Below are 16,811 nucleotides of genomic sequence, written 5' to 3' on the forward strand. Positions count from 1 at the left end.
GTCAAACCTCGCACCGTTCCTGCAGCTTTTTTTTTTTAAAAAAAGGTTAGAGATTTAGGTTTTAAGTGCTCCGAGTTTGGTGGAAAAAAAAAAAAAAGCGGAGCACAGCGGCCACATTGTTCGGAGGAACACAGCTGACATTCGCGGCATCACAGTCTGAATTAACGTGAGCTGATAATATTAAGTGCTCCAGTTGAAGAAGTTGTTCATCAAAGGAGCAATCTGTACAACAAGTCAGATGTCTTATTCAAGTCAAATCAAGTTAACATCGTTGGTGCTGATAGAGCCGATTGTGCTGTTACACGCACAGTTACGAGTAAAAGCTCTGCATTCAAGGTTTTGAGTAGTATGATCAAACTTAGTATCATGGTAGAAATTTACTTAATCAAAAGCATGTGTTTTGCAGAATGATGGCACTTGTGACTGACATATTATCATGAATTTAATTGTCTCTTCCCGCGGGCCATCAATCTCATGAACAGTCAAATCAGTCATATGGTGTCAGTAACCCTCTGTCGACATCCATTCACTTACATCATAGACTGCCTCACTCTTTCTTATATCACTGACCTTGTGACCCCCTATTTTTAGACACTAGTGCATTGCCCGTAGGAAGCATGTATTCCTATAGAACAGTGGGAGGTGGAAGTAGATTTTTCATGGATGGCCAAATGAGGTTGTGTTTGAAGGTGGGACGTCAGGGATATAATTGGCTGTTTTTGATTCCTTTCAATTATACCATCATATTTCACCTTAAAAACTATTTACCTTGCCTTGTTTGGTGTCATTATTTTCAGCAAAACCTCACATGTGTGACTGTACAGTTATTTTTTCGTTTTGACATACTATATTAATACTATGGACCTAAAATCACAAAATAACATAAAATCAGAGTGAGAACCACAAATATGTTTAATGAACCAATTGCATTAGTTATAATGCAAATATAAATTGTTGTTCGCTAAATTTGTGCATACGTTTTTGAAATTTACAAAGTTTTATGTATTTACATTTAAATGCAGGCAATGCCTCAGGTTCAGGGCTCCTCAGCTCATTCCTGCCTGTTCCACATTCAGCAGTCTCCTCCTTGTTTTGACTCACAACACAAAAAAACGACTACACTACACACACTACACGCTATATAACATACTAACTATACACTCCAAACACGCTATGTGTCACAAATCTCTCAACTCTCAAAACTCGCCATCTCTGTTGCTGTCTGTATCACCGCCGGCGTCCCTCACACAACTTCCTGTTCCTCAGCAACCAAGCTTGCTGCTTGCGGACACTTTCGTGACAAATTGTTTCTTCCTGCACCAGACACAAAGCAACAGTGACGGCAATGTTCGCGAAAAAGCGTGGTGGACATTATTCACCCTAAATCCGGATTAGGACCTGCTGGTGCGTCCGGTCCGTCGACTCGGGAGGTGGGCCGTGTGGGGGTGGGCTAGCAGCTAGCAGCTAGCTACACACGAACATCCACAGATTCCGATTACACTTTGTTGTCCTCGCGTATCCGGATCTCCTCGGACCGGAACAGACTTGGTCCAGACTCATTAAGTCTCATTAATCCACAACAGTCAGTTTAGATGCACAGAGTGGGACCGAACTGCCGGCAAAATCCCGGTCCAGCTCGCCCCGCTGCAGGTATAAATCCACTTGTTTCTTAAGGTGTGTCGTGGAAGTGAGCTCTGCAGTGATTGGCTCTGGTGCGCACATGACTATGGTGGCTATGGTTGACAATGCTAGTGGAATTCCTAAAGCATTTCTGAAATAATCTATTAACGGTATCGTTGTAGTCCAAACAAATGTGACGCTGCACACCCTTGAACCAAGCAGCAGCCATTTTGAAACTCTCAGATCAGTCTGATCCTGATCTGCAGAGATATTTGAGGCACACATACACAGACAGACAGAGATTCCTTGCTTTTATAGGGAGATGCTGCCATTATCATGGGCAAGGCTTCTGACAGAAGGCGGTGGGCTCCACAACAGTGGAATAATCTTCCTTTGACCATCAGGCAAGCTCAGTGTCTTCCTTTAAAAACAAATTTAATAAAATGGCTTTTAATTAGTGTATTTTCTTGTTTATGCTCTTATTCATTTATCTTTATTCTATAATAAATAATAATAATAATAATAAATATCTATTTATATTTATTCTATGCATATTATTCGCTACATACGCACACGTATATAGCCAGGTCTGCATATTCATCCAGTATTCACTACTTCTGCTGCTTCTTTGCACTACATGTACTGTTCATAACACACAGCACAGCTGACTCGTACACAGACTTTTATGGTGATCTTTATGTACATACACCTGCTGTGTTTTCACATGCTATTGTGCCGTACAGTCCGCACCATTCGTCATTCTTTATTTCTCTTACATTCTTTACCTTATTTGTTCTGACCTGTCTGTCTATTCCTGTGTAGATGCGCTGAGAGCAATGTAAAACTGCAGTTGAATTCTTTGAATGTATCACACACACAGGGCCAATAAAGCCGATCCTAACTCTGGACCTCTTCACAGTGATGCGCGTAAGTTGCATTTTACTGACATCAGCTGTTTCACTGCTCATTTAAACCAGGGTTTCAAACATTTCTTTAACTTTTTATTTGCCTCCGTTTCTTTTTACTGTCTTTTAAATGTGATTTTTAACATTTCTTATCTTTTAGTTTTAATGCATTCCTACGTCCCTGCAAAGCACTGTGAGTTGCTTTGAAACTTGCCATTGTTTTGCATTGCAGCGATATGTGAAATCAGCAAAACTGTATATGTGTTGTAATTTTCAGCTGTAACTGTAATGTGTAAAGATGTCTAGTGAAACAAGATAGTCTGTCCTATCTGACTTTTCTACTGTGCTTAAACTTATTTGACTGTCATTAGTCGGTGGAAGTAGTAAATCAAGTCTCCATCCTAACGTTAGTGAAAATGGTGTCATCAAAAAGACATGACAGTATCAAACATGTATTTTAGATTAATTAGATGATGCAGTGGGGGCCCCAGTAGCTTTGTCCTTGCTGTAGCGACCCAAAGCTTGAGTCTGACCTGTGGCCCTTTGCTGCATGTCACCCCCCCAATCCTGTTTCCTGCCACCCCTCAATGCTGTCAATCTTATCACTAAAGCCATGAAAAGGACTATATAAATACAGTAAAAGTATCTATAAAAGTATCTTCTTACAACTACATTAAAGTAAGTTTAATCCATTTATTAAACATCTATAATGTTAAGTATTATCCCAGAAAGTAACTAGTATCTTTAATTCTTCAAGTAAAATATTCCTCTCTGAACATTAATGGTAACATTCAATAAAATACAAAAACCTCAGAATTGCACATGAGATCAACTCGAGCCGATCCACCACTGCTCAAGCCACATACTCAAACTGCCCCGCAGTAAGTGTTCAGTGTCAGTATAGCCTCTCAAAAATAACATTTCCAACAAGCCAGTTCAAAAAACAGAAAAGACACACAAAGGCACGGCACATCATACAAACGGTCATGCCTCTACGTACAGAAATAACACTATATATTGCTGCAGTAGAGCAGGAGGGAGTCTTACCTCACTGCAGCTGCCTCGTCCTGTGCCACCTGTTGGAGCGAGAGCACAGACAGAAAGACAGTGAACACGGCTGATTTGCATTTAACAGGAAAGCATGTCCAATGCAAATGTGATGAGACAGTTTTAAAAAAGAAAAAAAAAAGAAAAAGTCAGAGTGTGCGTGAGAGAGGAGCAGAAAGAGGAAACCAACGGGGGGAAATAAATTAAGTTTTGTGTCCTACGAGGTTGCCGGCAGTGTGATGTCAATTTTATTGGTAGAACTACTGTAACTCTTGTTTCAGGAAGTATCTCACTCTGCCCCCCCCGCCTCCTCCTCCTCCTCCTCTATAACTAGGGGCAACAATAACCTGGCAACCATTTCGAGTACACGAGGTGCTTGATCCACTGGTTGAAAGCTCTTGGCCCCAAGTAAAGGCTATTGTGTTGTCTGCGTTAGGTGCTCTCAGGAAAAGGTCGGTAATATTGTGATACCAAGCAAAGGGGCTAAACACCAGTGAGTCACGGATATTTAAGTAGAGCTGAACGGTAATATGGCACTTTAAAGGTCAACAAAGAAGAAATAACTGCAAATGCACCATGATTATTAAAGTATCGGAGGACGCATGTAATAAAAAACAATACTTAAAGGTGCAGTGCGTACAATTTGGGGGCATTTAGGGATCTATTGGAAGGAGTTGAATAGAATTAGCTGTTTTCATCTATGTAATCATCTGAAACTGTTTCTGTTACCGTCTATCTACAAAGGAAGCAGGTGCCCTTCATTGTCTTTAATAGAGCTAGAGAGTGAACACAAAGATGGTGCCAATTGGGCCATTGAGTTTTTTGCTAGCCTGGAAAATACGCTAAAAATGTTTTCTTGCTTTCAGGTTTACTTCCTGGTTATGTGGCACATTGAATACGTACAGCAGTTTAAATCCCTTAACTGCGATAAAGGTTTAACAAATACCAGACTCAACAGGTTTTTGAATGGGTTATTCTGTTAAATGTCTGAAATAGGTATGTATGTGGTTAACACAAGCTTGAGAGACCATGCGTCTTTGCCACTAAATTTTACAAACTGCACCTTTAATTGCTATTTTAAGTTGCTTATTTGATGGTGTCACTTCCAGGAATCTAGACTCTTTGAGATCGGACTCTAACAACTTGAGTAATGCAGCAATTCACTGACAGATTTTAATTTATGTCATCATGCAAACCTCTGAAAAAATAAGAAAGACGTATGGTGGAAGCTTGGAATGTGTTGGTAGAGATTTCCACACGTGTCCTAATTTGACCTCAGATTTCATTGTCAGATACGTCTGTGTTTCTCTTCAGGTCACAGCCTCTTTGTTCTCTTTCCTAGAAGCATTTAATTCACATTCCAGCTCAAGTGATTTTCGTATTTCTACCTTTGTCTCATTTGATAGATCCACCATCAAAGAGCACTTTGTTTAGAGCCACCACACACACACAGAGCATTAGGGACCCACTTTTCTAAATTATTTACATTCAGTCTCCACTGGATCTTCATTCACCACACAACCTGAGTGAGTCTTGTTTAAAACAGCAACATTAAACCTTAAAAACGTGTTTTATATCTGAAATGTTACAGTGACATGCTTCAATGTGATTTAATATCTTAATTTAATGTTATATTAGTTAGGAAGATAAGGGAGCAATATAAAATAGCCTTAAAAGACTTAATGGAGGCAGTTTGCTCTCTAACAGCATCAAAAACACACAAGCAGCAGTGTGTGTACTGCAGCACTGATGGTCATCTAAAAACTCAATGTTTGTTTTCATTAATAATGCCATTTGCTTCATAGATAAGTTTTATGTAGTAGCTCTTAGTCATGGTTCTCTGGATGGGAATGTCAGCCACTAGGTCAACCACTTTAGTCCAGACTGAAATATCTCAACAACAACTGTTAGATTCCCTTGAAAATGCTTTGAAATGTTGTACTAACATTCATGGTCCCCAGAGGGTAAATCCTACTGAGGTTGACATTTGTGTTTACAGTGAGACAACAGCTACCAAATGTTAGGGTGCTAATGTGCTAAACACAGATAATAATGGCAATCATGGCAAATTGTGTCTGTCTTGGTGAAGTTATGATTATTCAGTGATATTGTATCATGTGCTGTCAGCATGCTAACATGCGAAACAAAGGTAATAAATTCTGAATTGTAAATGTCTTAACATCAGCATGTTAATGATGTCACGTTAACATTCTCAGGTTAGCATTTGGCTCAAAGCACCACAGAGTCGCTAGCATGGCTGTAAAAATGTAGCCGATCCTGTTTGCTTGTTCTGCTACAGTTTAATGATCCACTGTGATGAAAGTTATGTATGTCAAATGCTGTTGGGCCTGTAGTATGTAAAGTTAACATGCTAACATGTATACTTGGATGATAAATATATACTATATAATGTATACTATAATGTTAGCATGCTAACATGCTAAACAAAGAGGATAAATATGGCACTCTGAAAATCATACCTTCATAAGACCAGCATGTTTTTGAGGTCACTGTGAGCAAATTAGCATGCTGACATTAGCAGTTAGCTCACATCACCACAGACCTGCTAGCATGGCTGTAGACTGTTAAGTTTATGACTGTGTGTGTGTGTGTGTGTGTGTGTGTATGTGTCATGCGACCTCAGTGTTTGTTTGTCCTGCTACATTACTGTAGCCTGTTTTGTCTTGAGTGAAGTTATGAATATCAAATGCCATTGGAAGCATCTGTTTTATAACAGCTTTTATTATGTTTCTTTTATGCTGTATCCTAAGATATGTGCTTTGTTGTTGCCTCAGCATGTCTGGGGATTTTAGTTAAAGCCCTTTGGATAGACCTGGCACTTTTAAAATCACACAGATTTCGATTAATATGTGCTGCCTCAGATAGCTACATTCAAGAAGTACAGCATTCGTGAGAAAATGCTAACATTCAGCTTGTCAAAATTTGACTGGTTCAAATAGATGCAACCTTCCTCATATTAACAATGATGGCATCCAAATTAGGAGGTACTGTAACATTAAACTGGCAGGGCACATATCAGATTTATGTCGAACATAAAATGTTTATTGTTCATCCTCTTGCAGCTTTGAATGCAGCTTCATTTGGTAAGCAAAATAAAGAGCTCATGCCTACACTGGACAAACTTTAGACAGAAGGCTATAAAAAAACAAACGAGTGGACACAGAGAAACCTATTGTTTGTTCATTTAAACTACAATGTCTGTTTCTCAGCAACCTCCACGTTTCAGACCCTCCTCTGAGCACAAAGACACAATCAAATATAAGACTTGGCCCTCTGAGCCATCAGGGAAAATTTGGAAGTTTTTGCCATGAACTTGCCAGGAATCAAAGAAAAGTGATGCTTTAGCCAAAAACGTATTGCAACATGATGAAAATATTGTGATGGAATGGCAAAAATGGTTGTAAAATGCACATTTTCATGATCAAGACGTCATCATGTTGGCATTTAGCAAGTGGAAAAAACTGGGGCGGAAAAAAAGCTTTCTAAAAATGAAGATCCACAGGTGTTAAAAAAGATAAACTTGTGTTTGAAGGCTATGTAGTGGAGCTACAACCCACAAAGTTGTCTGTATTTTTTCTTTGTCAGTTAGCATAGTTTTTCACCTCATGCATAGTTGCAGTGAGTAAGTAACGGCAAGACGTGGGCATGACCAGCGTAAAAATATTACATATTTAGGTTAAAAAAATCTCGTAAAAACGAAACATGTTACACTCTCCTAGTTTCCTTTTTAAGAAAAATCAAATTTACAAATACTTTAAGGGAAAAATTTTGAATAAAATATTGAGAAATTCACTAGCTTGCTGTCTTGTTAAAAGACGAGTGGATTGTTACCATTCTCAATTTTATCTTTTTCAAAAATTTTCTCAATTGTTTTTCTTCCATAAAATCACTTTTGTATTACACCTGAAAGCCTGCATTGGGTAACTTTGTGAGCAAGCTATCTCAGTATCAGATTTCTCACTGTCTTTGCATAAACTTGCTCAAAGCACTTGAGAACCATTAAGATGTAGATGTAAAGTGGCCTGACCCACAGGCACTGAGAACAGGAAACTCACAGAGACATTGTTTTAGCCCTTGCAATTTGAAAATAGTCAGACAAAGTATAAAACTGTTGTTAATTAAAATGGACTGTAGCTAAAAATACTCATGTGCATGAAAAAAAAAATAAAAAAATTAGACAGTCAGTTTTCCCCATGGCCCCGTTTGATAGATAACATACCCTCCCTCAGAGCTTACTCTCTCTTCCTCCTCACTGTACCAGCTGTTGTGTGCAATGTAAATATCGGCTGGGCCTATTTTCAGACATCCTCAGGGATTACCATCAGAGAAGGAAGTAGCTTTAATTCATCAGTGTCTCACAGAAAACCCTTAACCACAATAACGCTGATGTTGTATTACTGCCATGCAGGCCATCATACCATTCATGGGTAGCTGTGGGGGCTCGCTGACTTCTGGGATTACAGGAGGTAGAGGAGGACTGTCCGTCTTGTCTCCGTCTTCAGTCTCCACATTGGACTCGTCTGTACAGCCTGTGGCGTCTGTTCGTGGATCAGCTGGCAGACTGGAACCTGGAGACTTACATATGCGAAACTACAAATCAACTTCATGTGTAGAATTTATATTATGTAAAATAAAAAGCACAACTATTGCATTAAAGGAGACTTATCATGCTTTTTTATTTTTTCTTTCCCTTCAGTGATTTATACACGTTCTTGTGCAGGTTAAAGTTAAAAAGGTCACAGAAAACTCTGCTTCTAATGCGCCTCGTTAGCAGTCTCGCCTTCTGTTATGTGACTACATGACATCACACTATGTCACCACGTCACACAATTTCATATGTTTTGCCTAGTGGCTACATTGGCTACATTTATTAATTTAGCACTGCTGTACTGTTGTTGTTAGAGGTGCTGGCTCAGGCGTGTGTGAGCTGACCAGTCAGAGCAGACTGATTATTTGGGAGGTGGGGCCTTAAAGAGACAGGAGCTGAAACAGAGCTTTTTACACAGAGGGGGAATAAAGTGCTGCTGCAATGGACAGTATGAGAAAACTACTGTGTTTCTTTTGTTTAGCATTAAAGCATGTAAACCTGGTAGTGGTAACCCAAAATAAAATCATGAACATGAAAATGAACATGATATATCTCTTTTAATACTGGTGAAAGTACTTTTACAACAACAATACATTTTATTCTTATTTGATTTAGATTGAAAGCCCGGTGATGCTCTGAAAGCTATAAACTTTCAAATGTGTGGAAAACCTCATGGCACAAAACAGACACACGTACAAGCACACACACACATATGCACGCACACACACGCACACACGCACACACACCCCTTCAGTGTTATGGATGAACGTAAATATTTGCGCAATCCCTCATAGTCTATCTTAACGTAGGGGTTGGCATCCCCACAAGGGGTCATCCGCTGCCTCTTAGGGGTCATGAGATGATAAACAGTGCAGGAAATACGAAAAATCTAGAACAACACAAATATCTGCTCATTTATGGGACAGTTAAGAGGGCCATTAAGAATGAAACAAATGAAACAACTCAGAGACATGAACCCTGAGAAGAAGAGTAATGTAACCTTATATCAAAGAGTCACAGAAGGAATGGTTGGTACTTCTGCCTCACAAACAGGCTTGGGGAGTAATGGAATACATGAAACAGGATTACACAATCAGGGTACATAAAAGAAAGTAACTGTATTGGAATAGAGATGTAATTAGATTACAGATACAATTAGTAAAAAAGGAGATTACTAAAAAGGGATTACCTTCCAATTATAAAATAAAGAATGATATAATAGCTATATATTTTCTTTAGTCTTTAATGCATATGTTTGGGTAACAATCTGATGGAAAGTAATCAAGTTACATTAGTTACTTACTACAACTATCACTCATTGCTTGGATTAGGTTACTGACTCATTTTTTTTTCTCAGGTAATTGGTAACTGTGTCAAAATACATTTTTAAAGGGGGGTCGAGGAGTCGGCGTCCCCACAAAGGGTCATCAGAAGCCTCTGAGGGGCCATGAGATGAAAACAGTGCAGGAAACAAGACAAAAATAATTAAATAAAAAAACAAAAAATAATAGAAAAACATAAAAGTTTTGGTACTTCTGCCTCGTAAGTTTACATGTTCATGTGGTGTGAGAGAAGATTTTATGCAAATGTTGAAAGTTGTTTTTTTTTATGCTCTACAAATACTCTCTATTCACTTGAGTGTGTGAATACGGCACAGAGAGAAGCAGTGTCAGTACAGTGTGACAGTAATGTCAGGACCTCAAGTTAAAATCTTTAATACCAGCATGATTTATTCTGGCAGTTTTTGTTCCCACAGGAGTGTTGTGAGCTCCACAGGACAAAATAAATCCCTGATCATAAAAGCATCTGCATGCAGCAAGTCCCTGGTGTTCATGTTGTTAAATACTGACTGGAGCATTCTGGGCACCCGTCGCAATAATATGATTTTATAATATGCTGGTGCTTCTTCACATTATTTAACATAATATTTAGTTAAATTCAGAAATATATCCAACATGTCCGGACACTGATTTTAGCAGAGCAACATACACATAAACTTACAGCAATCCGAAATCAGAATCATTTAAAACGAGTATATTGCTTGTTACTTTGTAGCAAAATAAATACACAGGTTTTAAACACAAACCTGAGGGGGACCTTCTCCTGTGACTCCGGCCTCCAGAACATTCAGCTGCTTGTCAGTGTCGGTGGCTCGGTCTAGAGCCTTCTCCACCCTCAGGGTGATGCTCTCCATCCTCGCCCTCACCTGGTTCACCCTCCGCTCACTCTCTCGCACCAGCTCGGCGGTCTCCAGGGCGCTGTTGACCATCGCCTCCATCCTTCTGAGGGTCGTCAGAAGGCCGTCTGCGGTCACCTGGAAGTGGGTTTGCTCCTGCTCTGAGGCTGCTCCACCTGTGACCTCTGTGGCCACTGCTGCATCCCTCCGATCCTTCACCACCTTCTCCACAGCTCTGTCTGGCTCCCCTCCCTCGGTGTTGGTTCCCCTGTCGATATGAAGAACTCTGCTGCTGTTTTTCTGCTCTGCGACACGCTCTTGTGCAGATCTCAGAGAGGCTTGCAGGTGACGGACCTGCTCTCTCATATCAGTGATCGTCTGCTCTGCCTGCTGGAGCTTTGCTTGCGTCTCAGAGAGCTCCTGGACCACATGGGTGTCTTTCGTCCGTGCCTTAGCACCCTCTACGCTGCGGGCTTTCCACCAGTTCACCACAGCCACCTTCTTGGCCTCCTGGATATGCGTCTGACTCCCCGTCTGGCTTTTCTTTTGCTCCAAGGCTCGCCACCGCTCCTCCACCTTCTCCCCTTTCTCCTCCCCCACGCACTTGTGCAGCTCAAGCTCCTGCAGCCTGAAACCAGCACCACAGCTTTATAAACATCTCCTTTGCACACTGTTATGTCTGTAGTCACCAAGGAGTACTAAAACTGCACTTATCCCCCGATATACCCTAACACACGAAGGACAGTAACTCCTGTGGGTTGCGTAACAGAGATGCCCATAAACACACTGTCACAACCAGACACCCCTTTTACTAGCCCGAGGAAGCTTCTCAGAACAGAGACCAACATCAACCAAATCCAGTTTGCTACCATAACAGGAGAAAGGGAGGTAAAAAACTCACATACACATTGACAAGCTGCTGCTTGATGCGTGCCTGTTGCTGCTGGCGGTGAGGAAAAGGCCTCTCCTGTGTTTCTACAGGAGCAGAGTCCTGCGTCTGAGAGATAAGACAGATTCATACACACACACATGTTACTACATGCCATACGTATCCTCTGTTGAGTGTCCCGTCTCCGCTCACCCTCTCAGGATACTTATTGTGCAGAAGAAGAGCTATTTCTGCAGACTTGATCCTGTGGATGATGCTCTGAATATCGTCGCTGTGTGTGTGCAGGGACGGGAGGCTGATGTCGTCCAGACCTCTGTGGTGCTGCTGCAGACCAAGAGAGCGACATGAAACAGAAAACCACCACCATGAACACATAAACTGTGGCTCCCGAGTGTTTCCTACCTGCTGCATATCCTGCATCTCGCTCTGCAGAGAGCGGTGGTTTGGAGGATCTCGACTGTAGAAGCTCTGAGGACTGATGCAGTGTCTGTCATACCTGTCAGGGACAGACGGAAGGGATGGAGCTTCAACCTTCAATTATCTGGGAGAATTCCTACACAATATTGTTGAGATGTTCTATTAACTATAATGTCACCCTGCTCATTAACTTTGAAGTTATTTCTCTTTCTTTGATGAAGCCTACAAAAAGTTTATTTTAAAACTTTCCTAGAAACCTCTGATAGCTGACACATCCCTCTATTCAAAGGGAACTCACTGGATACAAATGTTTCATTTACCTGAGGAGAAGTTGGTGCGAATGTTCCTGTAACCTCATCAGGTCTGACTGTAGGCCCTACGACAGCAGGGCAGAGTTCATTCACATACTTATTTGTCTTGTTTATTTGAGAGCACAACACATAAAGGCTACTTCTTGTCAAAATGCAACCAGCGCAATGTATACAGGATTTCAATCCACAGCTTATTTGTCGTCGTCCCTTGTCAGGCAAATGTGTGGAATAACAACCAAATTGACATTCAAAGCCGTTTAAATCAAATCTGAGCGCACATGAGACATAACACACACATTTTGAAATAACGATTATGAGCACCATCCAAGTAAAATGAGTTAATATCCATACTGGTGATGAAGGAAAATCCTCAGTGGAGAGTTAAAGTTAATCCATTCAAGTGGAAACTCCTTTCCTCTTGCTTTGCAGTTCTCTGAAAGTTCTCAAAACATGGATCTGAAGCTCGATTCTGAGTCTGTTTCTCATCAATTTATTAAAGGTTTAAATTTACAATTTGAGGTTAGCACTGCCCACTTCCTGTTTAAACCCTGCCTATTCCGAGTGTGGATACACATACATATAATGATGTCCTCGTTTATTCATATTTGAAATAATTAATGGTGAATTTGAATTTCTTTTCATGATTGAACACTATGTAATCTATCTGCACTACTCTATAATAAGTATGACATGTCAAACAGGATTCATTCAAGTGCTTTCTCTGCTTTGTGATGAAGTGCAAACGTACCTCGATCATGTTGTGATTCTCTACATGAGAGCTCTTCATCTTGTCCATAAGAATGTCTTTCTGCATGGGAACATTCAAGACGAGAGTGAACATAAAAAATGCGAATTGACCATTTCTTCCTGATCAAACCATGCAGATATATCGACCTTTGTGATTTCTCCGTCTTTCAGCGCCAGCATGACCAGAGTTTTCTCGAGTTCGGCCTGCGAACATTAGGATGTTTAACTCTCAGTTCACACTCCTAATATAGAGACAAACACAAGTGTGTGTGTAATTTATGGATCTGTTCCTACCCTAAACTCAGTGTTGGCTTTTCTCAGTTTGTTGACGCTGTCTTCAGAACAGGTCCTTTCAAAGGTGAGCTTTTCGTTCTGCGCAGTCACAAACATGTTGCAGGAAAAGAACATCAACTTCTTCGAAAGTTTGACCTGCATTTAAGATCTACATTACCTTGTCTTCCAGCCTCCTAATGTGAACCTTCAGGCATTCAACCTCATTGCTCTGGTGACAAAAAACAAAGATTCAAACCTAAATATTTGCCATAAAAATACATAAATACTTTGACGGTGGCTTTACTGGTGGGCTGTTAAGTCTGTGCTGTACCAGTTTGTTGCAGCTGGTCTGAATGCGACCTGCTCTCTCCTGGGCCTCTTTAGACGCCCGACGGGTCTCCTCCAGCTCTTCTGTCAGGGATCTGCTTCTCGCTGCTGACCGCTGAGCACTGCATACACCCAAAAACACGTAAGATCTTACCGTTTTAGTCAGCAGAGGATCCAACTTTATTCACGGCCAAAATAGCCGAGAAAGAACAAGTGATTAATAAAAAAACATATAAAAGAAACAGGGTTGAGCCACATTATCTGAGCTGTTGGAGTGCCGTTTTCTCCAACAATGAAATCCTTTTCTAAGATTTAGTTTTTTTTATAGGAGGTCTGGTCTGGTTTCAATAGCCTCATAGCCACAAAAGATGCATGAGTCACTCCATGAATGAATAAATGTTACTACTGAAGAATAATTCCTCTTTAAAAGATAGTCTGTGACATGATTTATGGTCCATTTGGCAGCTTTTAAAAGTATCACAGGTTCCGAAAATACAGATTATGTGACTCACATTGTAGATGTGTTTGTTTCTGTGTTAAAGGGCAACTCCACCACTTTTACACTTTAAAGTGTGTTTACAGATCTTAGAGAGCACTTTTGCATATCTGAATAATGCAAGTAATGTCGTTTAAAGCCTTTTGTAGCTCCAGATGAAGCCGTGTGTAATCTGATAAACTGCCTCCAATGATGTCACTCAGTGGCTAGGTTGCACTGTGGGTAATGTAGGCACCCTGTTTTGAAAAGGAAGAAGAATGTGTGAAATATATCTGATTCTGCTGTCTTGTTTTGGATCATTTGTTTCGAATGAGTCCAACAGTGTTGTAAAAGTGCAATGTTAGACCAGCGGACTGCTTTTCAGAAACTGGCGTCCACATTACCCACAATGCAACTTCTCCACTGAGTGACATCACTGGAGGTTAATTATTAGACCTCTGAACACTTTAATGGGAGAAGTGACACCTTTTGTTCTGTAACTAAGTCATTCAGTGTGGGAGTGATGGCCTGGCAGAGACACTGATCTAAGTGCTAGTTTGATGCCAGTATGTCTTGTTCACAATACTTTTGTAGTGGAAAATTCTCATTTGATTTATTCAGCTATATTTTTGATCATTTGATGTGACAGCTGGTGAAAAGATACGTTTCTTACATCTCAACCTGAGGGACAAAATTGTTAAAAATGTAAAACAAAAATTATCATCATTCCAAACTATGTTTAATTGAAATCTAAGTAAAGAATATCAAAATATCAAAATGTCAACACAATGTTCCCAGTCAGTCTTTATGTGCATCAGTTAGATTGGACAATTCCTTTTCACTTTTTTATAATTCAAGCTTCTTACTTGGATAATATTATTTTTTAATGCTGCTACAATATCTTTGTGAGGTGAAATGAAAGAATGCCACTCTAAGGGCTGCATTTAAATTTGGCCTCAAGTCCATATTCGCATTTCAGTCTGTATTTGTACATTAAGAATCTTCTTATTTAGTATTTTGGGGCTCTGATGAATTTTGTTGACCTGTTTCGATCATCAAATGTGTATTATTTTGTCGCAGAGTACATCTTACACTCTGTGTTAGATTTTGACTTTGTATTGGAAGAAACTGAAATTGAATGAGAAAAAGATGTGCCTTTGTATGGCACACAGGGTTTAGATGAGAAACAGTAGTTGATCCTCTACCTGGCCAGCTTTGCTCTCAGCTCGCTGATCTCCAGAGTAAGCTGCAGGTTCATGTCCTCACACTGAGCCACCGTCCTCAGCAGGCTGCTGTTCTGCTCGCTCAGCTTGCGGTGAGCGTGCTTCAGCTCAGCCACGGTGCCCAACAGCTCTTTCCCATCACTGAGGCCAAACGAACAGTTAGTGGTGAAGTGTGACAACACACAGTGACAAAAGGTGGCAAACACACGCAGTCAATAAAAGGAGGAACTCTTACCAGGAACACTGAGGGCTGTCTGAGGACGCAGCTTTGCTTTGAGAACCTGGGAAATCCAAACCTGAGAGACAAAGAGGTTCAGAGAATTGTCTTCTGATGTGATTAAGATACAATTTCTTAGACGGCTGAACAAAACAGTGGCAGCCTACCATTTACAGGCAGTTTAGAAGAGTCTGGCCAAGATAAATGCCCGCCGTCCACATCAGTGCTGAAACACAAGGAGAGTCTCATAAAAAATGATGATTTATGAAAGTGTCAAATATAAACTCAAAGTTGAATATCATGCTTATCTGCAGCCCTACATGAAATCTACAGCGCTGTAGGTTTGTCTCACCTGTCCTGGCTGCACTGTGCGATCCACTGCCTCATGGTGGAGTGGAAGGTCTCTCTGCTCACATGTGGGTCCTGACAGTCAGGGTCGAGCAGCCATCGCAGGGAAGCCAGCCGGTCCTGGTCCGGACTCTGAGCCGTCATGGTCTGCAGGTACTGCAGGATGGTGGAGGCCAACACATCTCCTGAAAAGACGAGAAAGACGCGGCAACGATGATTTGGCTTCAGATGATTATTCAAGCCCGTTTTGTTGAATCAACATTGGTCCGTTTACCTGAGCTGGAGGTGTTACATGTGTTATACATGATGTCAAGGAGTTCATGTTCAGAGAATCCTCCCGTGTCTTTGTTGACATCATCCCTCGTTTCACAGCCGGGGGACTCCCACACTGAACATGCAGAGATGAGCAAAACTTAATGGACATTGATAAACCAGAAGTATACATTTAAAACAAGTAAAACATTTGTCTTGTCCTTGACCAGATTAGAAAGGAAATGCAACACCTACCATCATTTCCATCAGACATTGTGCTTGTTTCTTCTGAATCCCCCAGACGGTCACGTTCTTACATGGCCTGATATGAGCAAACTCCTAGTCTATGTTTCATCGTAATGAATCAAAATCAATATGTAGGATGAAAATAAATATCTATGATTTAAACAGAAAGAGAGCTACTCATTACATATTTTCATTGTCATCGTGCAGTGGGGTAGAAGATGAAGAGTTTATTGTCTCATAGGCAATAATAATGGCAATACATGTTTTAAAGTGGAAGCACACAATAGCTTAATCAAATGTTGCACTTACCACATTTCCAATGCAAAAATATGATAAATTTACAGGTCTGATAATATCCCATTAAATATTGTGTACAATAGGATTATAAGGTAATGGTTTTGATTTTCTTTTAGTTACATACCCATCAAATATCACTTACAAAACAGAAAGAAGTTACAAAAATACAAAAAAAGCCTTACTTCTCAATCCAGTCCAGTCCTCTGTAAAGAAAATAAACAAGGGTCTCAAATGTTAAGTCAGGAGCTTTATGTTTCCATTACGATTTCTCCAACCTCGCTCTGATTCCCTGTGATGGTTGCACAAGAAGCCTTCAAGATGCTCTTAAGCTTGTTTTCACTGCTTCACATCAAAACCAGCTGACACCCTGTGGCCCACCTCTCCCCCACCTTCCTCCCCCATCCCACTCCTGCCAAAATGATGCCATTAATG

The 16,811-nt window shown here is 40.5% G+C and overlaps 1 protein-coding gene across 4 annotated transcripts in view; it reads right to left on the reverse strand.

Annotated features, from left to right (window-relative positions):
* Window positions 1-16,811, reverse strand: part of mrvi1 (murine retrovirus integration site 1 homolog) — a 38,044-nt gene that overhangs the window by 20,883 nt on the left and 350 nt on the right. Inside the window, exons 2-20 of one of the 4 annotated variants that reach the window (XM_037094737.1) lie at window positions 16,562-16,582; window positions 16,092-16,180; window positions 15,859-15,972; window positions 15,589-15,769; window positions 15,404-15,462; window positions 15,255-15,315; window positions 15,002-15,160; window positions 13,326-13,443; window positions 13,173-13,223; window positions 13,016-13,093; window positions 12,869-12,925; window positions 12,723-12,782; window positions 11,984-12,039; window positions 11,649-11,742; window positions 11,439-11,570; window positions 11,263-11,354; window positions 10,268-10,985; window positions 8,012-8,168; window positions 3,573-3,601 (exon numbers count right to left, since the gene is read on the reverse strand). In XM_037094737.1, coding sequence (XP_036950632.1) covers window positions 3,573-3,601; window positions 8,012-8,168; window positions 10,268-10,985; window positions 11,263-11,354; window positions 11,439-11,570; window positions 11,649-11,742; window positions 11,984-12,039; window positions 12,723-12,782; window positions 12,869-12,925; window positions 13,016-13,093; window positions 13,173-13,223; window positions 13,326-13,443; window positions 15,002-15,160; window positions 15,255-15,315; window positions 15,404-15,462; window positions 15,589-15,769; window positions 15,859-15,972; window positions 16,092-16,110 — 2,235 coding nt within the window. In that variant the 5' untranslated portion in view covers window positions 16,111-16,180; window positions 16,562-16,582. Of the gene's footprint in view, window positions 1-3,572; window positions 3,602-8,011; window positions 8,169-10,267; window positions 10,986-11,262; window positions 11,355-11,438; window positions 11,571-11,648; window positions 11,743-11,983; window positions 12,040-12,722; window positions 12,783-12,868; window positions 12,926-13,015; window positions 13,094-13,172; window positions 13,224-13,325; window positions 13,444-15,001; window positions 15,161-15,254; window positions 15,316-15,403; window positions 15,463-15,588; window positions 15,770-15,858; window positions 15,973-16,091; window positions 16,759-16,811 lie in introns of those variants that run through there. The other 3 variants (XM_037094736.1, XM_037094735.1, XM_037094738.1) reach the window with 3 other exon arrangements.

Source organism: Acanthopagrus latus, chromosome 4, assembly GCF_904848185.1.
Source record: "Acanthopagrus latus isolate v.2019 chromosome 4, fAcaLat1.1, whole genome shotgun sequence".
Classification (NCBI taxonomy): domain Eukaryota; kingdom Metazoa; phylum Chordata; class Actinopteri; order Spariformes; family Sparidae; genus Acanthopagrus; species Acanthopagrus latus.